The sequence below is a fragment of the Syngnathus acus genome, chromosome 12 (assembly GCF_901709675.1).
Source record: "Syngnathus acus chromosome 12, fSynAcu1.2, whole genome shotgun sequence".
NCBI classification, from domain to species: domain Eukaryota; kingdom Metazoa; phylum Chordata; class Actinopteri; order Syngnathiformes; family Syngnathidae; genus Syngnathus; species Syngnathus acus.
The window spans coordinates 2,497,420-2,521,697 of record NC_051097.1 but is presented as its reverse complement, the minus strand read 5'-3'; the positions used below and the strand labels follow the sequence as shown (position 1 = coordinate 2,521,697).

Below are 24,278 nucleotides of genomic sequence, written 5' to 3'. Positions count from 1 at the left end.
CAGAACTTAAATAAGACACAGGTAACGAGAGGCAGGTGCGTGTGATTACACTAAACAAGGGCACACAGGAAGGGAGGGGCAAGCACACAGACACAGAACTGGGGACGAGACATGACAGTTTGATCATTAAATAATTTTATATGGTTTCAGGCTTTAATAGAATTCTTGAAGCAATACATGACTTTTCTATAACTCAATATGGTTCCAATTCCATCACTTAAAAATTAATTTTGAACTTGAGGTGAAATTACAAGTGAGATAAGTGTGGTGGTGTTTGATTGTGTGTATTAAAAATGATGCGTACCAGGATTTCTTTGGAATTTGCAAGTTTAATTTTGTAGTTTGATGGAGTCAGATAAACAAATTAATGGGCCAAATAAAAATAAAAATGGAAGAGCAGCCTGACATCAAACAAAGTCGAGAGTATGTATTAGGGTTATAAATAAATAAATAAATAAATAAATAAATAAATAAATATAATGTGGAATCCTTGAACATTTTACTGTATGTCTGTGCTGAAATTATAGCATGTTAGGTTGATACTGAACAGCAACAGTTCAAAATCCTGTTCAGAAAAAGGTAAAACTATATGTCGCCTGACTAATAACATAAATGTTGCGTCGACCATACATATGAAAATCATACCTTATGTTCTGATGAGAAGAGCACACGTATAATGTTTAGGTAGTCTTTTCAATGAACATTTTCAGCCCAATCCTTTTGTGTTCTTCATCCACGGGTAGGCCCTGGGAACTGTACTGATTCTCACAACATCCTTTCCTTTTCCGAGGTGCATCTTCAAAACATTGCTCTTGTAGTCACAGACTGACTGTCTTCTGGTTTTACCGTAATTTTCGGAGTATAAGTCGCACCGGAGTATAAGTCGCACCAGCCATAAAATGCCCAAAAAAGTGAAAAAAAACATATATATGTATATAAGTCGCTCCTGAGTATAAGTCGCCCCCCCACCCAAACTATGAAAAAAACCGCGACTTATAGTCCGAAAATTACGGTAAATACAACCACCAATGGTTCCCAAGCTGTCCAAAACGTTTTTAAATGCGACAGGGGCTTGTGATTGTTTCGAAAAGGGAACGAAATACGGTAATAAATAAATAAATTAATTAATTAATTTTGCAAAACGAAATATAAATCCTACAAATGGCTCACTGCTACTTCTGGTGTCTTACAGGAAGTCCCACGCTTAATTGTGTACGTCACAGCCTTCAGAAATAAGGTGGTGTCACATGCCCATTCCACTAGCTACCCAAGTTTCCCTCACCTGCTCCGTCTTGTTAACTTTTGTATTTAAACCCTGCCCGCGCGTTTCTCCTTGTTGATGTCTACTGTTAATGTATTTTTCTGCTCCTGCTGTTCCGGTCCCATCGTGCATTCCCCCCCGGTCTCGTGTGTAGGTTCACGGTCAGTGCCCGCTTTCTGTATGTGTTCCTTGTCCGATTGGACTTCTAACCCTAACCCTAACCCTAACCCTGCCCGCCGTCCGCGAGCGTCTGCCCCGTCTGTGTCGCTGTTCTACCCGACCCCTTTTCCTTCAACAAACTGGTCCAAGCTGCACTTGGTCACCCTGCTCAATTCCACAATGAGAGGTGGAAAGGGCAAAGTTAATATTTAATTCAGTAGGTTCACATACTGAAATTTACATTTCATTTGTTGATGAAACATTTGAAGAATACATTCTATTTCAACTAAAGTGTTTTTGGGAACTATAAAGCAATCATCAACCTAATACAACACATTTTCACACATCTAATTAACCCTTTATGACTAAGTTATACAAAAGTTGAGTTGACGAACAGCATACCGCGCATATCACGGTATACAGTATCCGCTGACAAACCTGAGTTAGGTGTCTGTTGTAGTACCAAGGTTGACCTGTAGATGGGGTTGCAAAGCCATGCTAAGGTTACACGAATGATCAGGGGTGTGGGGTGATCTCCGAGGGCCTAATATACGGCGCAGATGCACGCTCCGCCATTAGGACTCTCATGCGCGACTAGCGGGAATGAGATAAGTCGCTTTGATTGGCTATAATATAGTAGTCAGCTGTGGCCGCTCCCTTTGTGCTAATCTGTGAAACCAGGTCGAGCCCCACCTCCACATAGACTTACTCCATTCGCCAAACAGGATTTGCACCAATCACATCTTCAAGGAGTTGATCTAAATTGCTCCAAAGCTCTAGTTTTATCTTATCTGTTCAAAAGACACCCTCTCTGGAGCTTTGTGGCATGTCAATACGCATTTTAGCAAATTTCAGTGTCATCAATCAGTTTCAAATGACTTCAGTCACCCTTGTAGGGTTTTATCTTTCATCCTTTTTAGTTGGAATGTTTACATTTTCTGAGTATTTCTGTTCTATATTTACTTTGCGTCTCCAATGGTACTGGATGAAGAATAAAAGTCTAATTCTTCTTACTTTGAGAGAACCAGCCCAAAATATTTCCAAGTCTTTTCCACTCACATTAGTGATTTGCTTTAAGTTTGTAGATGGATATTATCCATCCATCCATCCATCCATCCATCCATCCATCCATCCATCCATCCATCATCTGTACCGCTTGTCCCCACGTGGGTCATGAGCATGCTGGAATCAAACCCGAATCCTCTGAACTGTGAGGCAGACGTGCTAACCAATTCCGCTGATAGATATCATAAGATCAAAATTGTTTTATTTGTTTATGGACACATTTAAGCAGTCCTAATAGCCTGGCAGGTCAATGTACGTTGTTTGGTAGTCCTGCCCCATCACTCACACACATATGCACAGTCACATACTGTATGAACCCACCAACCTGCTAAAGCTCCCCCATCCCAAGCATATTGCCTGTCGGAGGACTTTTACACAGGCAAGCAAAGAGGAAGGGAGGGAATATAAGGGTGTGTGTGTGTTTTAAAGGGGAGGGGGACATTCCAGAGAGGGCAGACAAAAAGAGAAACAGAGAGGGACAGACATCATTGTAATGGCATGCAACTCGATACTCTTGCATACTGAATATTCCCCCAGGAGGCTTTTTTCCATCAACCCAGAACGGTGAAGTCATTTGGCTGATCCAGCCCAGCTTTCCCTCTCTTTCTGCTTTCGCTCCCTCCCTCTTTTTTTGCCTTTTTTCCACACACACACATTGTGCAAATGTAACCTTTTGCAAGCCCCCGCCCCTCCCACTCCCCATCCCTAGGAAGTTGGCTAGCCACTTTACTGCCAAGAAATATGAAAAACTGGCAGGCTGCCCGTTTCATCTGCAAACACACACCAAAGGGGAGGGAGGATGGAAGCAGTATGAGATGGAGGGAGGCGGGGGAGGGTGGAGGTGACATAGAGGAGAAGGAAACGCTGCTGCTGTGCTTTGCCACGAGGAAGAAAAAGAATCAAAGGAGCACAGTGAAGCAAATAGAAAATGAGCTCCAGCAAGATAAGGATGGAATTTACTCGCATGGAAAGAAGCTACATTACTGACTCAAGATAACCCATATGTGAACATTCTCCTAATAGCAGCACACCAACACACGCAACCAAGTAAAACGCTTGTTTACACATCAGAATGAAACAAGTAGATAAACACACCTGCTCCATAGTTCAGGAGGAGAAACCAATATAATAGAAAGATCATTTGATTTATTTTATTGTTCTTAATTGCACACAAAAATGTTGACTGACTGACTGACTGACTGGATTTTCCCTTGGTGTTTGTCTTCAGAATATATTTTAATGATGAAATATTGTTTCAAAACAACACAATACAAATCAACTTCATTTATACCGGGCATTATACAACAAATTGTAGCTGTAACAAAGGACTTCATTGGATTGAAAAACAAATTGATATATATGCGTAGAACCGTAACAGTTGAAAGTCAGTCGAAAGCTGAAAAACAAACAAGGGGCATCGAACAAACATGGACAAAAAAGGGGACTTGCTTAACATTTAAGGGGAGGGAGGTCATTCCAAAGGGAAGGACAAGCAATAAAAAAGACTCACTCCCCTTTGAGGCTCCGCTTAGTCTTTGACACTTTGAGTAGCGCCCAGTCAGCAGATCTGAGGCACTGAGCAGGTGCGTACGGGTGGAGTAGCTCAAAGTGGCAAGCTAAGGCGAGGCCGGCCGTTTAATGGTTTGAAAACAAATAGAAGTATCTTAAAGCTTACATACCACGTTTATAAATTCTTCCGTTTTACTCATTCAGTTGTGGTCTATATAAAGTGGAACAGCGATGCTTTTGTCTGAATTCATAGTTTTGGTAGCATCACAGGTCCCTCTTTTTACTTGTTCTGAGGTCCGGCTCAGAACCAAGCCGTTTTGGTGCGGTCTCTTTAAATGCAAATGAGATACTTCTCACCCCACGCCCTCCAGGTCGCAAGTTGTGCGCCTCCCTTTCCGGTCGGACATACTTTAGAGCAGGGGTCACCAACTCCGGTCCTCAAGGGCGCCAATCCAGCCTGTTTTAGGTGCAGCCCTACAACAACACACCTGATTCAAATAATCAGGATCGCTATCAGCCTTAATAGAGCTTGCTGATGAGCTGATCATTTGAATCAGGTGTGTTGTTGTAGGGCTGCACCTAAAACAGGCTGGATTGGCGCCCTTGAGGACCGGAGTTGGTGACCCCTGCTTTAGAGTTTACTTGTGCTGCAAACTTTTTGATTGATTAAAATATGTCAACGGCAGAAGACTTGTCCATATAACCATACACAACACGTAACAAAATAAATCCCCTCACAATATTTATGAACACGTTTTGTAAACAAGCACTGCAGTCAAGTTAACCAGTCAGCTAATGCTAGCATTAGCGAGAAGCTAAAGAATGCATTTAACACATTATTGTGTTACCCAAGAATAATACAGCACATTCCATGCAATTCATCTGATACAACTACTCAAAATACACCCACAAGAAAACATAGAGCGCACAGCTCTAAAATCAGCAGGAAGACTGATGCTAATGCTATGAAAACGAGGGCATAATATGAAAGTGAAATACAGTTTATTATTTTTGTGTCATCTCAAGCCTACTGCTTTACTGTGTCCGTCGTTTCCACAGATTGAAGGAACTTAACCATCAGTGAAACTAAGTCTTTCGCCGAATCCTTCTATATTCTCACAAAAAAATTCTGAAACACTCATCCTTGAACAAGCAGGACTTTTACCACAGATGTGGGAACACTGCTTGAAAAATGAAATTAAACCAGGCACTTCTTTGAGGTTCTGATGCTGGGGGACGGTGCAGTGAGTTTTGTGGATTGATGCATCCAACAGCGGAACATTTTGATCCCTCTATCTCGGCATCCTTGAGTTGTTTGGACTACAAAAGTCTCTGCGAGTAATAAAGATGGCGGATTTGCGAAACCGTTTGGCCGCATCCGTTACCTTGTTTGGTAGTCTCACCCCAAAGGAAGTGACGTAAAAGATAAAAATACGTAAGAGAAAATGGAGAAAACTGAACCGAGTAAAAAATAGCCCCCAAATAGATCATAAAGTTAAAGTTAAAGTTAAGTTAAAGTCCCAATGATCGTCACACACACACATCTGGGTGTGGTGAAATTTGTCCTCTGCATTTAACCCATCCCCATGTGATTTTGATCCATCCCCTGGGGGAGAGGGGAGCAGTGAGCAGCAGCGGTGCCGCGCTCGGGAATCATTTGGTGATCTAACCCCCCAATTCCAACCCTTAATGCTGAGTGCCAAGCAGGGAGGCAATGGGTCCCATTTTTATAAAATTACATCTGCAACACCAGGAGGGGTTTCTACAATCTTGGGGACTCCAAGTGCACAATAAAATGAATATAAAAAGTGGATTTTCCATGATATGTCTCCTAAAATGTATTGGGAGCCAGTGAGTCCAACCCCTCTCAAAAGGACCGGTACCAGAGCCCAAGCTGTCTATTCAGAACTTCTCTGCCTCACACACCAAGTCAGGCTCCTTCTCTCCCAGAGAGGTGACATTCCATGTCCCTTGAGCTAGCCTCTATAGATTCAAGATTCAAAGCGTTTATTATCATGTGTACAAAAGGAAAGCACTTTTTCATTGTACAATGAAATTCTTTCGCTGTCCATTAAAGTGCCAGACAAGGAAAGGAAGATTAAAAGAAGATTAAAAAAGTAAAAAACACAAAATATAAAAACCACAATATATACACAGTATATACAACTACTAAGTTGAGGGATGTGCAATATACGCGAATGCAAAAATGGCATTGTGCAACTATAGCCGCCAAGGTCCCCGCCTTTGGCCGCCACCCATCACGTGCTACTCACCAACCCCTATTTCCAGGTCTGGCTTCAGAGGAGGCCCCGGGGCAAGAGAAAACCAGATCCATTTATTTTACTCTTCATAGGGGTCTTTTGAGCCGTGTTTTGTCTGGTCCATCACCTAGGACCTGTTTACCATGAGAGGGGTGTAAAGCCCCAGACAACTCATGGAGGAGCATCTTTGCAATCTGAAAGTAAACCCTTGCGTAGAAGCAAACTGGGGCAGCGTTTACTTTCTGGATGGGTGTTTGACACCTCTGTCAGATAGCAGGATTTTCATTTTGGCCTTTGATAAGGTAAGCCAAAGAGTTGCTGATACGACCAGCATTAAGTGGCTGTGTAAGAAGATCATCACCCATCAACTGAGGTCACCTGTAGAAGGGCCGTTTGTTTAATTAAGCTTTAAACTCAGTTTTAAATAACTAGAAACACACAGTCATTAAAACCTCAGCAGCCCTCGACAGTGGAAGCATTTATTTCAAAAGGTCATCACGTCACGTCTGCTCTTCGCTGATTGGTTTATTTGTCTGCTCAGGTTTGCCCTGCCTCAGAAATGCGCATGAATGCGACACAGCATGTCGGCGCTTCCAATCTTGACATCTCCGTGGAAAAATTAGCCTTGGACAGCATGTGTGTCAATTCCTTCCCACAGGCTAACTTTACAGTAATTCAGAGCTCAGAAGGAGAGAGCCACCACCATGGCTACAAAAGGTACTGGCATCCCTCCACTAAATAGGACTGACAGCAAATCCCAAGAAATGTAAGACTTTGGTCTTGTAAAACACATTCATTAATTTCTAACTTTACTGCTATAGCTGCTTCTGTCAGAGAATTGAAGACGAAGAGAAACTTTGGATATTGAAATGAAAGCTGATGGCTGAAGTTCAATTTGGAAAACTGAAGAGGGCCCTGTGTTCCACACTTGGTCTGACTGCCCCAAACTTAAGGAAGGAACAAGTAGTCCAAGCAGTTTGCTCTTTGCCTCTGTGTAATGTATTGGCCCAGGTCAATGGAGGTGAGTAACATCCAATTTTTTTATTTGAGTTGGTAATTCCTTCCCAGGGAGAAAACTTTGCCATTTTAGAAAAGGAATGACCAGCTATAAAATGGGACTTGGAAACTCTGAAATTCTACCTAACACTAGACTAATATTACTTTGACTCCTTTGTAGACGGGGCTTAAGCCTCTATCCTGTTCACTTTTCATAAGTTCACAAATCAGAAAGTGGACTACGAGTCTACTACGAGTCTACTACGAGTACGTAGAACTGACAAAGTTTCAGCGGTGTTGATGTTGAGGCGGTGTTAGACGCTGTAGTTGTCTCATATCTGAAATGAAATGACAATTGAGCAAGAAAAAAAAAACATTCACTGCTCATTGTGATACGGCCATGAATGCTCTCAGCAGTTTGTATAAAGGCATTTTCATTCCGCTAGCATGCTGAAGCTCCAATATGTTACCGTTACGGAAGAAAATAAGGCTACATTTAGCATTAATGAAATGCCACGGAATGGAACATCTTTTGTTCAGAACATACTTTTCAATTTCATCCATTGTTGGCATTTTTTCTATGCAAAATTTCGCTGTTGACTTCACTTTCACCCAAAAAATAGAACTTTTCAAGCGTTTGGTAACTAATAATTGAAAACAACACAGTACATTTCTTTCTAAATGACAATATCACTTCCTACCTTTGGAGGAGAAGGCCATTTGTCCGTATGTCACTTCTCTCCACTGCTAAAATGTGATGTTTACCAAGTGCTTGCCTGGCGTCGGGCACAAGCAAGTATCAATCTTCTTTTGTTCGTCACTTGTCATGGTTTTCCTTTTTTTAGCCTTCTTTGAAGAAACTGTGTGTGTCTGGGGTATATAGATAGCAGTCTCTTCTGAGAAGCGGTATGGCAAAATATTGGCTTCTGGTCACTATGACAACAAGCTTACGCGACAACACGCTTGATGTCACAGAAAGAGCGCCGGAAATTCGTACCCTATCCAGTTTTACTTTCCAGAGTGTTAACCTGATATGTATTAGATGTGTGAATCATAAATGTTCAAATGAAAAGGCGATTGTAAAGATATTTTGGGGCAAAACCCATTGGAATGCCTCTTTAATATAATTAAGAAGGGCATTTTTGAGCTTTGATTATTATGATGTAATACAATACGCACAAAACAATAATATTTAACAATATAATATACCGTATTTTCTGGACTCTAACTCACTCCGGAGTATAGGTCGCATCAGCCATAAAATACACGATAAAGAAGAAAAACAAACATATATAAGTCGCACCGGAGTATAAGTCGCATTTGTGGGGGAAATTTATTCGACAAAACCAACACCAAGAACAGACTTGAATAGGCAACAACAGGCTGAACAATACGGTATGCTCACATTACACAAACACATAAACGAGGAACTGAGAACGTGCCTGACGTAACATTTTAAGAGTTATTCAAATAACTACAACATAAATAACAAGTTTTTCGAACCATCCGTGCCAAATCAGTAAATCCAACGAAATCTTCGTCCTCTGTGTCATTTATAAACAACTCTGCTGACTCCGGAAGTACGTGCTGCGCTTCCTCTTCTACATGGCTTACGTCAGACTCATTGTCAGTTGCAGTTTCAATTATTCCACAGGCCTAGAGCGCCCTCATGCCGCTTAGTGTGAAAATATGTGAAGTGTTATAATAATGTGTTAATAATTTCACATATAAGTCGTTCCTGAGTATAAGTCGTACCCCCGGCCAAACTATGAAGAAAACTGCGATTTATAGTCCAGAAAATACAGTACGTAACAAATGTAATAATACAATAGTATATATACAATATAATATATATCATATATATTATATACACAATACAATATAATAATCATTATCCTCATCATCATAATCATTACCTACCCCACTACATTTGACCAGATGGTGAATTTATCACTGCACCGTAGCACTGTTCAAATTCTGAGGGGGTCAAAAGGTTTAGAAAATTAGAAAGCACAACAAATACATCATTATACAATACAAACAATCATTGTAATAATAAATCACTATAGCAAATTGCAAAGCACAAACACAACAGAAAAACTGCAATCATTGAATAGTCGCTACAAGTTTCGTGGAACCAATAAAACATTTCGATGCAGTTAATAGATAATGAAGCAGTCGTGGGGATGAAAAAGAAATGGTTTCTGCATCTTCAGAAGGACCTAGAAGCTTTGATGGAACATCTGGGAGATGAGTCTTTTTGCAAGCCCGTCCTGTGGTTTTCTTGCCTGCTAGAGATGCCCTTCCTGTCTGTTGCCTGGCAACAGAGAAGGAGAAATAGATGAGGTGATGAGTGAAGGTGAGCACAGGGAGATCGGAGGAGAGAAAAAAGAAATGAGGGGGTGATCAGCCTAGTTGGTGTTTTCTTTTTGACAAGCTGGCACACAATGTTCAATATCTATGCAAAGACCTCGTTAATCAAAAAAATTGAGCTACAGTATATTGAGGCTGATATGAGCTTCATGTAACAATAGTTAACACAACAAAAGGTGACTTTTTTTTCTTTTCCGATTTTGTAACCTATGTATCTATATAGTACATTAAATTGATATATGAAAGTTTAATATTGTCACTATGAATTTAACTAGATTGTTGATGTAGTGTTGGATCTAAAATCTAACGACACTCAAAACTCACCTTTTAAATTCTGCATTATAGTAATCAAATAAAAATATGACAAAGTAATGTTTTTTTTTATAACTTAAAAACAGGTATTAAACTTGTGTTCCTAACATTTTGGACATACTCTAGATGGGTTGCTGTACTGATGTACTGAAGACCTTTAAGGAAGCAGAATCATAAGCATGATAGTTTAACGGTCAATAACGTTCAGTCGTCTTCACTTTATCGAATGAGTCAGCATTAGTTTGTATGATTATTGTATTGTTTCGTAATATTTGACAAAATTTAATGTCACTTCACAATTTGCAATCGTAGTATCCTAAAGAATATTCTTTAATAATCAACCTGATGAAAGCATTTGTAAGTTCTTAGGTTTAGTCCCTGCTTTAATATTACCTGATCATCGGGTAATATTAACCGTTCAATTATTGTAACCGTTACAACACACTGGATGTCACCAGATTCTAGAATTATGTGAGTTTTGTGTTCCATTGTAGTTAGATAAACCTTTCAACTGATTTTTTTTTTTTTTTATTCCTTTAAGACATTCTGAGATACAAGCAGGTGATGGTTGCCAATTCTATTTATGTCTACACAGTAAACTAAATTAAGAATCCAGTAATCACCTTATTTCACCTTATAATGGAATCTTAAGATTTTTTGCAACTTGACTTGACCTGGTGAGGCTCACATCCAATAAAGCTTTCTTAAACATTGTGTGATTACAGCAGTATGACCTCAGACATAGAGGATAAAATAACTTGTTTAGGGGCCAGTCTGCATCGACTGGAATATTTTACACACATTTGCCTTTCAGTTGAGAGATTTTCAGGCCCTCTTGTATGCAGTACAGACTCTTCTGCACATTCTTGTGAATGTTTTTTTTTTCTGCTTTTGGAATGTGGAATGAAGCAACCAGAGTACTCGTTTCCTTCCACATCCCAAAAACATGGTCAATTTCTTATACCGTAATTTTCGGACTATAAGTCGCGGTTTTTTTTCATAGTTTGGGTGGGGGGGCGACTTAGACTCAGGAGCGATTTATATACATATATATGGGTTTTTTTCACTTTTTTGGGCATTTTATGGCTGGTGCGACTTATACTCCGGTGCGACTTATAGTCCGAAAATTACGGTACATGTGAACGTGAGTGTGAAACAATCTTGTCCAAAGTCAACTGAGATAAGCTTCAGAAAACCTGAACAGAAAAAGAGGTACACATTGAATGAATGTCTTCCCAATCACATAAAAACATAATGCAAACAGTCTAACCATCACTACAACAGACACACGTAAAGGTCAAAGAGCACAAGAATAATCATAGAGTTCAACCAAACCTCCCCCCCACACACAGATTACCATCATCAAGCATTTTATCGATTTTCACTTCATCTTCTTTCTTTGTATAATCAGTAAACAGGTCAATAAAAGACATGTACAGAATTGGTCCACTAAAGAGAAGCTGCAAATTCAGTCTTCTTACAAAAGACCACTCAATAATCAATAGCATTAGTGCATGATTGTGAAAATTCTTGAACGACACCTAAACTTTTTAAGCCTGTTGAACCTCGTACTCTTTACTCTTGAATACAAAAGCTAGTTCCACACAGGCAGTATAGAAGACTCATAGAACTCAATTAAGATCACTATAGTGTATAATTTAGAATACTTATTGACTGAGATCATGGAAAAGTTGCCAACAAAAGTACAAGGAAAAATTGTGGATGTTTAAAGGCAACAATTAGATGGAGAATATTCAAGCACACTTGGAATGGATCAAATGAGCTATTTGTATTAAGCAGCAGTTTGGGGAGAATTTTTTGTTTTGTCTACTTACGTTGTTACTGTAAGTAGAAAGAAAAGTTGCTGTACTAAGTTTAAACCAAGCCGTATTCCAAATTACCTGAGTTGTCAAGTAACAAGTGAGTCCGCACCACCAGACTCACCAACAGCTTCATACTCCAGGCTGTTAGGATCCTGAACTCTCTCCCCCTTCTCCCCTTCTTATTTTTACTTTTTGCATTGTTTACTTGAATGTGTAATATGTCTTGTCACTGTGGGATAGTAGGAAACGCAATTTCGATCTCTTTGTATGTCTTGACATGTGAAGAAATTGACAATAAAGCAGACTTTGACTTTGAACCCATGTGACCGCATCACGAGAAATACACTAAGTGGCCAACCTGGTCTATTGTATTCACAACCAACTACTGCATTTGGCAAAACAGGTGAAATCATTTCCTTGGCACGGGTAAATGGCGGAACCTTGTAGTGGGGGACTGGGACAAATTTGGGTCCCAGGTTCACAACAGTTGAGATTCTGTTCATCTCGGGGTATTCCATCCTGGTACTCGGGTACAGATGTTTTATGTCTCCCTGCTGCAACGAACTTGATTCAAATGATCAGATAGCAAGCCTGATCGGTCCAATCAAGTGTTGCAACAGGGAGACGTAGCAAACATGTAGGAATCCAGGCCCCTAAGAGCAAGATTGAAAACCCCTGATCTAGACGACTTATCCTGTTTACGGTTGTCACATAAACTGTCCTAGCTGTCTTTGGGCCAAAGGTCAAATCAAGGAAATTGTGAATGGGACGCTGGGAATCCAGTCCTATAATTTTCATTGTATGCACTGCTATACTAACAATATTGGTCTGAATGTGTCAAGACTTTAAATAATCTCTGACTGAATTTTTCAGATACAAATCAATTGCAGAATTGAATTTTGCACCTGAGCATTTTCTGGATGCTCTTCTTTTGACCCGCAGCAAATAAAGGCTGGAAACAAGGGTGCATTAAGGAAAAGAGTCTCAATAGAGAAGATTTCCCTAGAGTGACAAGAAGGACTAAATGAAATAGAGGGAATCTCCACAGAAGGGGTGATGGGGATGTAGTCTCCAAACTAGCCAGTGTGGGTGGAGAACGAGATAGAAGGATCAATATCTAATTTCAGCGCTGGACTCGCTGCGGACGTTTTTCCAATAAGACTCAGACAGAACAGGAAAGTTTGAATAGCAGTGTATAGCTTTTTCCGTCCCTTTGTCTTCTCCTTTTCTCACTATCTTCCTTTCTGTAGCCATCTGCATTCGCACCTGTCCATGTCTGAATTCCGGGTGAACGGGATGCAAGAAATGCCAACATTAGGAACATGATCATACCTAGGTTTTTTTTTTTTTGCTCTGGGGTTTTTGTTTGGTATAATTTTCTTCATATTATTTTGTGAAGGAGCCTCCTCTACACAAGGAGGCCTATGCAACCATTTCATTTCCAATTCAAAGCTTGAAACTGTGGATCGTGCATAAATTATTGAAAAGTGGGGTACACATATCCAGTATAGTCAGGACAAATTTGAGCATTACTCAAGCTTCCGGATATGCTAACAGCTAGCCTACCGACTTCTATTTGCTCTTCAACCACTACTTAATTTTAATCTTTCTTTTAAAAAAGTTTTGACACTGCTTCTTAATTCAGGGAAGGAATTCAGAGAGGGCTCCCAGGACTGAATCTTGCCGATAGTTCCGCAAGACAGAAGCCTGATAGCTGAAGTCTCTGTTTCTGAGCCACTCTGGGAACTTTGTTTAATGTTACTGTGTGGTGATAAGGCATTGTCAGAGACAGTGGTGCTTGGCTATTTAGAGCCAGTGACAGATGAGTGATGTCAAAAGTCAGGAAGAAATAAGTCTGGTGACATCCCTGCCATTATCAGAAGATTTCTCCAAAATGTATATTTTTGCTATTTCATTCATACTTTCTGGTATGACCACTCAAATCGGGGGTTAGTTTTTAGCTCGGAATTTCTTTTACAAAAACGAGACGAATAACGGTAGAGCTTGGACTGACACGCATTTCCTCCATTTACGAATCAATGGGTGCATTTGTAAATATGCTCAGCTTTCGGAAACTCAAAGATTTGGTTTTTCAGAGTGCCCCAAAAGAGAAGTGCCGTAGCTCAGGTGCATCAGGTGCGTCTGGGGAAAATGTTCATCTGTATAACATTTTGAAATTAGTGGCACACTCTGCCTCTCCAAACACGCACACATTCAGAGTGGTGTTAGTGAATCTCCAAAAGCACTCAATGTTGACAGCAACGGACAACAGCGTTCCACTTTGACATAACTTCCCCTCCAACTACATATTTTTATTTGGTTTAAAATGGTTTATCTCAATTAAAATCCTATGTCACATTGTGACCAAGTTCGATTTTCTGTTCTGTTATTGCTGTACATCCTTGTTCTCGTGCATGCTAAACTAGCAACATGTCACAAACTGTGTCCGAATGTCCGCCCTTGTTCTCTAATATAGTGATCGCAAGTCCAGTCCTCGAGAGCCTCTATCCAGCCTGTTTTAGCAGTATCCCCTGTCCAAAACATCAGATTCAAATCATCTAGGTTGTTTTTGCAAAGCTTGCTGAACAGCTGATCATCTTCTACTTTCTTTAGGTGGTTGGCAAATATCTTTGGTGCATTACTACCATCTTCTGGCCACTGGTGGTAATGCACAGACAAAGAACTTGAACATGATAGGGAGTGGCGATTTTGCGTATAGAAATCTCACTTGAGTATAAGTCTCACAACCAGTCAAAGTATGAAAAAACTGTCTTTTCTAATCTGGAAATTTAAAATAAAAAAGTCTCATGGCCAAGATTGCGCTTTTCATTTTGCGCTTTAATAATTTAATTTATTATTTTGTTTCCTGGCTTGTGATAGGCGATGATGATAAATTGTTTGATAGTTTGGAGAATAATAATAAACGTTTAAAAAGGAAATTTACACACAGGGATCGGTACACTGTTACACTGTTTATAGAGGCTTTGCAGTCACGTGGTTTTATCACGTGATTTTGTGTTATGCCGCCATCTTGGCGGTCAACTAGTCAGCTCGTTCCTACGTGTTTGTATGGATTGTCTGATTTCTGCGCTACGTTTTCACCGATTTCTTCCGAATTATGGCTGATTTGCTATCCAACGAAGTTAGGCATTTGGATGAAGACTCCAAGAATCGTCACAGAGAGAAGTTGAACCTTGTTGGCACAACGGATCCGTACCTTTTACCGAGAAGCATGCTAAAATCGCCCGAGCATTTTGCAACAGCCGACCTGCCTGAACGCTCATATCCAGATATTTATAATTACCTCGTCGATTTGTTTTGTAATGGCATTTCATAACTTGACATATTAAAAAACTGAATAGAGTGAAATCATTCAGATACTGTACCTGTCTGTTCAAGTTGCTACCATTTTTATTATTTGTTTATTTTTGCATGATGCCACATCTGATTGGCTTGAAAACTTAACCAATAAATATAATTCAATATTTACATTGATAACGTTTTCAAGCATCATGAAAAAATAAACACAAAATAAAAACGGGGGGGTGAACTGAAGAAATCATCCCATTCCCTGCCTTGCTGCTCTTGCTGCCTTTCTAAAAATGCACCCAGCATTTTCAACAATCATATTTGTATCATCCCATATTGTATTATTTCACATTTTGTGAAACAAATCAGGGGTGAATAGTTTGTTTACATACCTGATATGAAGTCCTCATTGCATATCCTTGTGTAAATCGTAGGTTTCCATCGTTCACGACGAATATCCGCGATCCATTTATCACGTTTTTTCATGTTCGCCGGAAATCTATAGAAGCTAAGATTTGGTTTATCGCCTCGTCTATTGCTACATCCAACAGCACAGCAGGTATCCGGCATTTTTAAGCTCAAATAGCAGCAGATATAACAAGAAAGCGTGTGTGAGTCGTTGACCGGCACTGAAAAGTTGACCGCCATGATGGCCGCCAAGCTAATGTGGGTAGCTTGATGACGTCAGCTGCAAAGCCTCTATACAATATTTTTGTCTTTCTGTCATGTTAAATGTATTTGAATGGGTTTGTATTATTTTATAGTGTTTAAAATAAAAAATAAAAAAATGCTATAAAAATGTGCCAAGGTTTTATATATTTGGGATATTGATATATTGCAAATTTCACCCATCGTGGAAATGGTCTGGATTGTAATTTCCATGGTGAAGTGGGGGGCCGAGGGTTAGTCTATTAAATTCTGGAATTAGCAGCTCGGAAAGATTGAATTATCATGCTGAGCTGAGTATACTGCAAACACTGCTCTGGAGCTCCCCTCACTGGTGAGTGATAGCTGATATTAAGCTTATAACTCAACTGTATGCAGTATGCCATTGCGCTCGACAGAAAACAACACTCGATGCATTTTAATATAGGTCTGATTTTTTATGCCAATTGCCAGTCAATAAATAATGACTTAGCTAATGTGATACACAACTTACATCAGCACAATTCATTACTGTTTGATATGTTTTCATGTAACATTGTGCTTGTGTCATGAAAGGAATGGAGCAGGGTGACCAAATGCAGCTTGGACCAGGGTTTATTGAGCAAACTCAAAAGGCAAACTATAGATACTCGACTAGGGACGTGAATAACGGAACAGAAAGACAAAACAAGACTAGAGCAGACCAGACTGCAGACTAGAATAGAGGAGACGCGAGACAAGAACAATCCGACAGGGAGCGACACGAAGACAGGACTTAAATAGAAGACAGGTAACGAGAGGCAGGTGACGGCAATTACATAGATTGTGAGCAGACACAGGAGGGGAGGGGCGAGCACACAGACACACAAACCGAAACTATGACATTAAAACAAGGAAACAAACTGTGACAGATTTTGACATCTTGTAGTTTGTCTGTCATCAAGTGACAGTTCATTACATCAGTGGACTGATTAGTACTCAAAGCAAGAAGGTTCTGGGTTTGAATCTCTGCCTAGGACAGGGGTCTCAAACTCCAGTCCTCGCGGGCCACATTCCTACGTTTTCCAAGTTTCCCTCGTTAAACACACCTGATTGAAATGATCAGTTCATCCTCACGTTCTGCAGGAGCCTGATAATTGAATCAGGTGTGTTTAACGAGGGAAACTTGGAAAACATGTAGGAATGCGGCCCCCGAGGACTGGAGTTTGAGACCCCTGGCCTAGGATATTGTGGATGGAGTTCACATGATCTACCTGTGCTTCCACCTATAACATGTAGGTGCATTGAAGTCATTCAAAGGTGAAATTGTAAGCGTTAATGGTTGCCGGGCTCCATGTGTCAGTCTCGGCGGCAGTGTTCCCTCTAATTTCTCAAGTGTCTGTGCAAACACACAAGCTCCCTGTGCACACTGTGGACCACTGTGTGCAACACCAGATGGATGGATGGATGGATGGATGGTGGACGGACGGACGGACGGACGGACAGATAGTTCCTTTTCTGTCGTTTTTTGTGCTCTCTCGCAATAATGTACCGATCCCCTGTCCCATCTTTAGTCTTTGTACAATTCCAACATCTTTCAAATGACATTTCTGCTGAATGTGACGCTTGAGGTAGTCCAACTTCCATTCCTTCTATATTTTTCCCTCCGTAAACTCGCCCCCCACTTTGGCTGCACTGCATGTTTTGCATAGTAGACCTTTCTCACTCGAAAAAGAGAAATTCACACCGAGTTCCACCCTTTGTTCTTTTATTTGCACACACTCTGACAGCCATTCAATCTCAAAAGAACTGCCGCATCTTATTTACTTTGGCTTGGCGAGTGGATATGTCGCTGCTCGTTCGTTTCGCCATGATAAGGGGTTAGCTCACTTAGCATTTGCATCTCTTCACTCTGCCGCACTGTTGTTGTAGCGTAGGTGAACCATATCATATCATTGGCTGGACACCTGTCAAGCACTGATTTACACTACAAAAAGGCACAGAAAGAAAATCATTCGTCCATTTAATTAGATTAGATTACATCTAACATTAGCTATTAATCAATCAGTTTATGCTGAATTTTATTTTGTGCGCAGCATGGAGTTTCTTGTGCGACCAGTGCGCAATTGCGCAGCAGCGCAGCTTAGAGGGAACACTGCTCGACGTCTGGTTTCTCCCCACATAAATGCCCAAGTCAATTCCAGGTCATATTTGAAAGCAAACACTACCTGGTGATGCTACTTGTTAACCATAAAGAAATCTTGTTGGCTGCAATTTTTGGCGAAAATCTTTGACTAGCATTCTTAGGTTGGAAGCCGCTGCTGCTGTTTACTCAACCTTACAGAAACAAGTACAGAACAAGTATAGGGGAAACTGTAGTATTATTAGATTTATGTCTCAGTAATGGTTTCAACTTTGCACGTGGACCTGTAACCAATAGAAGGTTTAATTACAATTACCCAAATATTAAAATACAGCTGGATTACACACACCTGGTTACGGCAGAGCAAATAGTGCAGAGTCGAGTGCCTCGATCTGAGGTAGCTCTTTACTGCCCTCCAGTGGTTGTAAGAGCGACCGTTGAGCGACACGTATCTGAAGTTCCGAACATCCTGTGTCCACATCGGACGGCCCTAAGTTTGCGTCTTGAGTCTCGATTTTATTTGAACGTGTTGCTTCTGAAATCGAGCTAGTAAAATATTGAAATACTGCATTTAGTATATGCCTGCAACCTTCGTAAGGATAAGTGGTTCCGATGACGGATGGCTGGATGGATGGACGGACGGACGGATGATATTCTAGCAATTTAAAAATTGATAAAAGTGTTAAATTTGAGCTTGATAAAATTTTGCTCGAGTATTTACTTAAGAAAATGGTTTTACGTTCAGAAACGTGTCAAAATCTTTGTAGCAGTGTAACGTTGCCATGATTATATAGTAGGTGTGTGAATGCCCACTGAAAATATTATTATCAGAAAGAGAGAGCCCCAAAATTAAAATTTGTTCAGGGCACCCACGAAGGCATTGGATGCTCTGCTGAAAATTTAAAAAATATATACACTACCCAAATTATAATTACAAGGAATGAAATATAACATTGTAATAATTGTGATGTTTTCACCGATTCACGACCACGGTCCATTGGGCGCCGTTGAACTGGACTGCCCTTACACCTGTCGATGGACCCCGTGGAGGCTATTTTGTGTGTTTTGGGGTGTTCTCTTGTATTGGGGGTGCTGGTTGGCCGCTGTTCCTTTTTTTCCTTTGTCTTTTAGCTTTGATTTGCTTTGATGGCTTTTATCTTGAGCACTTTCTGACTTTCTTTGTGGCGCCGTTGTGTGGCAGCCTTATGAGAGTTATTGAGTTGCGCTCATGCCATCTGTGTGTCTTTTGTATACCCACTCTGTGGTGTGGATACTGCTGGGGCCTGAATTTCCCCACCCCTGGGGATCAATAAATATTCAATCAATCAATCAATCAATCAATCAATCAATCAATCAATCAATAAATGTCCTGTTAAACATACAATAAATATTGCAAGACGCTGTCATTCAAGCGTGACGTTGTTCGAAATGCATCGTTCTAAAGCTCACAAATAACGGGGAAAGGACAGTGAAGGTGAGTAGAGACTATATACGACCAACAGGAGGCGCCCGTGATGCCCCTTTCGAGTAGAACCCAAATAAGGAAATGACGTCGAGCATCAAAGAGCGATGGTCGCAAGTAGAAAACTCAAGACGTGGGTTCGAGAGGGAGTAATTGGGACGTGGAGCTGACAAAGCAGGAGGTGAATCCAGATACCGTTAATATGTTTTATGTGTTTCAGAGTTTGTATTTCACCTCGGAAACAATTTGTTATCGGCTAACGAGCTAGATGCTAAAATCAATGCAGTGTATATATATATGTAAGAAAAAGAAAAATTCATTGCAACTTACGAGTACTACTCCAGTCACTAGTTAATGTGCTTTGAGACAGTGTATTTAACTCAACAAAACGTAAGATTGTTTAAAGTTAATGTGGGACTGACCATAGGTAGTTGTGTCGTTATTACCACGTGTGTGGAAAATGGAAATACTAGAAACATTCCGTCCCCACTTGAATGTCCCTCGATTTTTCTGTGTGCATTGGGTGGCATCCATACGGAAGAGGATGAGGGCCAGTGAAGAAAAAAAACGAGGGGTGACAGGATTCTGACTTTTTTTTCTCAGAATTCTGACTTTATTCTCAGAATTCTGACTTTAAAGTATTATATAGAATGTTACTTTTATTCAATTGCAATATCACTACATTGTTGAAAGCTGTATGCAACGAAATTTCGTTTTGTATGCACCCTGTGTTGACAAAATGACAATAAAGTTTGTCTAAGTCTAAGTCTTTCTCATGATTTCATGGTTCATTTGCCTTATTTTACCATGAGAGCAATTTAATATATTGCTTGTGTTTAAGAAAGAATGTGAAACATATTAAATAACAATTACAATATAGAAGAAAAAAACACGCAATTAGATTATTTTTCAACTAATGTTTTGAATGCATTGCGCTTCCAGCAGAATGGGTGACAAATCAGGAGAGACAAACTTCTATTCCAATGCTGAATGCTACTGGAAAGAGGTTCCACCCACAGTGGACGGCATGCTGGGAGGCTATGGAAGGATCTCCACCATCGATATAAATGGATCCAAGGCTTTCCTTCGCAAATTCCTTGCCGTAAATTCTTTTGAAGCAATTCTTGTTGCACTGAACACACATGACATCCTGGGTTTGTGTGACAGGTTATTTTTTAAGGAAAAAATATACAGTTTTGTAAAATGATCTATACATAACTTTATACGATGTATTAGGATTAATTCAAAAACACCTTTAACAACTATGAACACAATATTATAACTTGTGACAATATAATCACCAAAAGTACCAAAAGACAAGAAAAGTTTGTTTCTAACTTTTACCCTTCTTTAGTAATCAGTAGTGAAGCATGAAAAACACTGCTCTCGCACCAAAGTTGGTATAGTTAACAAAAACTCGCAAAATTTATAATCGGGAAAAAAACATTTTTTGTTAACAAAATAAAAACAAGAGTGATAACTGAAACTGCATTTTATGTTCATAAAATTAACTTTACATCAAATTAAGTGTAATTTTCTTTTTTTTTTTCATCTCAATTCATTTCGATTTCATATGTATTTATTTTGATTACTGCGTGGCTGTGAAGAAGGAAGGTTTAACAGAATTGTAGTTTACCTCATGCAATACTCACTTTTTTTAATGTGGAACTCCACTGAAACTATATATTCAAATATAAAACAATAAAAATCCAACTAAAATATTTACAAAAATAAATAAAAACAGACACGCTTTAAAATCTGTATTAAATAAATGAATTTAAAAAAAAAAAGTCAAAATCAATTAAATACTAACTACAATGAAAAATCCTAAATCATCATGACCCCTGTTTCCTACAAAAAACGAGTGGTAAAAATAAGCTCGTGTCAGAACTGTGATTTTGACAGCAAATGTCTTTGTGTTAATGGAAATCAAAACTGAGAAAGGGCTGCTGGTAGTAAAAGTATTTTTTTACAGCTTTACAACCAAGAAATGCGCTGTGAGCCCCACTGACTCATCACATGTCAGCGACTGTTTTTCACATGCCAGTCTAATAATAGCCACACTGGATAGATATTGAATCTTGCAACATACCCTCAATGCATTATTGTCACCTGTGGGTGTTTGTCATTGGCGCAGGAAGGGGAGGGCAAGACAAGCGCCGGCTGCGCTCTGGATTGCGGCGCAGGTATTGGGAGGATCTCCAAGCATCTGCTGCTGCCTCTCTTTAAGACGGTTGACCTCGTGGATGTGACGCAGGAGTTCTTGGACAAAGCTAAGATGTACCTGGGAGAGGATGGCAAGAAAGTGGGCAACTACTTCTGTAGCGGACTGCAGGACTTTGTTCCAGAGAGTGGACGCTATGATGTCATCTGGATCCAGTGGGTCATTGGTAAGTCTGGTCATCGTGTTCTGATAGACACTAACAAGACACTTCAATAGGTACTGCATAATCAAGTAGCTAGAGGTAGTAAATTACAATGGTAATCGAGATTTTGGAATCACACTGAAATGGAATGCTCAACTCCAGGCCACCTGACCGACAACCACCTGGTGGAATTCCTGCGGCGCTGCCACAAAGCCTTGCGGCCCAACGGCCTCATCGTCATCAAGGACAATGTTTCATACAAAGGGGTGGTGCCCGATGAGGTGGACAGCAGCGTGTGTCGAGACCTGAAAATAGTCCACAGTCTGGTGAGCCGAGCAGGCCTTTGTGTCATCCACGAGGAGCAACAAGTAAACTTCCCAAAGGAGATCTTCCAAGTCCACAGTTTGGCTCTCCAAAAAGAAGTGCTTAATAACAAGTGCAATTATATGTAATAAGATGTTTCTAGTCCACAGTCCTAAAATGATGTGATGGTGTTCAGTGTTCACTGTACAGTATGTTTTCATCATTGAGGTCTGCTTCATCTCATCTGACTGTATCTTTGCTGCAGGTCTTATTTATTTATCAACATATTTGTTCGTTCCAGGCGAAATAATAGTCAGATCATTTTAACTCAGAGCTGGTAGAGGTACATTGTGATGCTTTTCCAGTGGGACTGCGAGTCAGAAACTTACCAATAATTTCTGCATCTTATATGTGAAAGATAAGAACATTTGCTGTAAGTGCAGGCCTTCCTTTTAACAGTCTTTAATTGTATAATGCATTTCAGACGACTGAATGTTTTACACAAGCCATCAGCTAAATTAGAAAGCAGTCTGTTTCTCAGTACACTTTGATTCTATGTTGCAGCTGGCTTTGCAACTAAACTACACAACTTTTACACAACTTAAAAATGGCGTCAATGAACTCATGTTCTTGTTGACATTGCATCTGAAACACACTGGTTGGAAGGAGCCAATAGAATATGACAGGAAATTAGCAACATTGCACTCACCACAACACTGGCATCAAAACAGGAGAACATTCTGTTTTGAGGATTTTTTTAACAATAAAAATGGATTGATTGATTGATTGATTGATTGATTGATTGATTGAATATTTATTGATCCCCAGGGGTGGGGAAATTCAGGCCCTAGCAGTATCCATACCACAGAGTGGGTATACAAAAGACACACAGATGGCATGAGCGCAACTCAATAGGCTCTCATAAGGCTGCCACACAGAAAGTCAGAAAGTGCACAAGATAAAAGCCATCAAAGCAAATCAAAGCTAAAAGACAAAGGAAAAAAAGTAACAGCGGCCAACCAGCACCCCTCAATACAAGAGAACACCCCAAAACACAAAATAGCCTCCACGGGGTCCATCGACAGGTGTAAGGGCAGTCCAGTTCAACGGCGCCCAATGGACCGTGGTCGTGAATCGGTGAAAACATCACAAAGCAGGCAAATGTGTGAGCAGCGTCCCTGGCACCCAGTCGGGGCACATGCAGATGGTCACCACGGGGCTAGCATGGCGAAAGTCGTATGTTCCGACGAGCACGAGGGAGCGGACTCCCCACAGGGGTTGCGGCTGCAAGGCCAAGGCGAGGGACCCGGTCATCACTGGCCGGATAAGCAGGAAGCCGTCGTAGAGTTACGCCGGCCTCGACCGATGATCCCGGTACCAGGAAGAAAAAAAAAAAAATATATCCGATCCGAAGAGGTACCGAGGTGCGGTAGAAGGCACCAGCATCGCCGAACGGACAAAAAGACAGAAAGAAAAAGGAGAAAAGAAGGAAATAAAGAGGAAAAGAGAGAACACTGCTGGGAGGCAGCCACTCACGCCATACCAAGAAAAAAAACAAAACTTCAATTGACGGTTAACTTTGACGGCCCTATAGGCAATTAAGGACAGTTGAGCTGAATTTACACATAATGGTTCAAGTGCCATGCATCATGGCGGTGTAGAGGTAAAAATTGCTTGGAATCATATCTTCAGATAATTTGGATTCAGAACACTTCAAATACCATTAAATATGGTAAATTAGAAGAGTTGGAAAAGAAAATAATTCCTGATGGTGCAGGGTGGAGGCTACCTTATTTTACAATATGGGTGGAGAGCATGGGTGCAACTGTTTAATATTTATTTTTGTTGCTCATGGTTGACACTTGTTTTACATAGAATTTAGAAGTCTCCGTATGTGGGGTGTCAAATGTGTTCAGTGAAGTGGTTTTGTAAATGTTTGCACGTCCGCCTCATAGTTCAGCAAAACACTACATCCTTTACGTATCATAATCAGTATAAGACACTAAAAAGACGAGACAGTAGGCATACAACATCTTATTTATTGACCCCTTGGCATCACCTCCAGTCCGGTGCGTCGTGGTCGGTTGCAGTAAGCGAGCAGTTCTTCCTGGCCTTCAGCTGAGCTGAACTCAGCCAACTTTTCACGTTCCAACTCGTCATTGGAGAAGGTGGTGAGTAGTTCAAAGAAGGAGCGACGAGGCACGGCTGCGATGTCCAGGTAGCTCTCCACCAGGTAAACGGCTGACGAAGCCTCGCAGGAACTAAGCACACAGTGGGTATTGGTTAATTATTATCATTATTCACAGTGATCA

At 40.4% G+C, this 24,278-nt stretch overlaps 1 protein-coding gene across 2 annotated transcripts; it reads left to right on the top strand.

Moving 5' to 3' along the window:
• The first annotated feature begins 19,401 nt into the window (after positions 1 to 19,401).
• On the top strand, positions 19,402 to 22,749 carry LOC119131537 (N-terminal Xaa-Pro-Lys N-methyltransferase 1-like). 2 transcript variants are annotated; one of them, XM_037266068.1, is made up of 4 exons: positions 19,402 to 19,478; positions 20,240 to 20,399; positions 21,435 to 21,687; positions 21,826 to 22,749. In XM_037266068.1, exons 2-4 carry the CDS (start codon positions 20,244 to 20,246, stop codon positions 22,113 to 22,115), a joined length of 699 nt encoding a protein of 232 aa, XP_037121963.1. In that variant the 5' UTR covers positions 19,402 to 19,478; positions 20,240 to 20,243; the 3' UTR covers positions 22,116 to 22,749. The 2 variants fall into 2 exon arrangements, with proteins under 2 accessions (XP_037121963.1, XP_037121964.1); XM_037266069.1 differs by having other exon boundaries at positions 19,411 to 19,478; positions 20,243 to 20,399.
• The last annotated feature ends 1,529 nt before the right edge of the window (positions 22,750 to 24,278 follow it).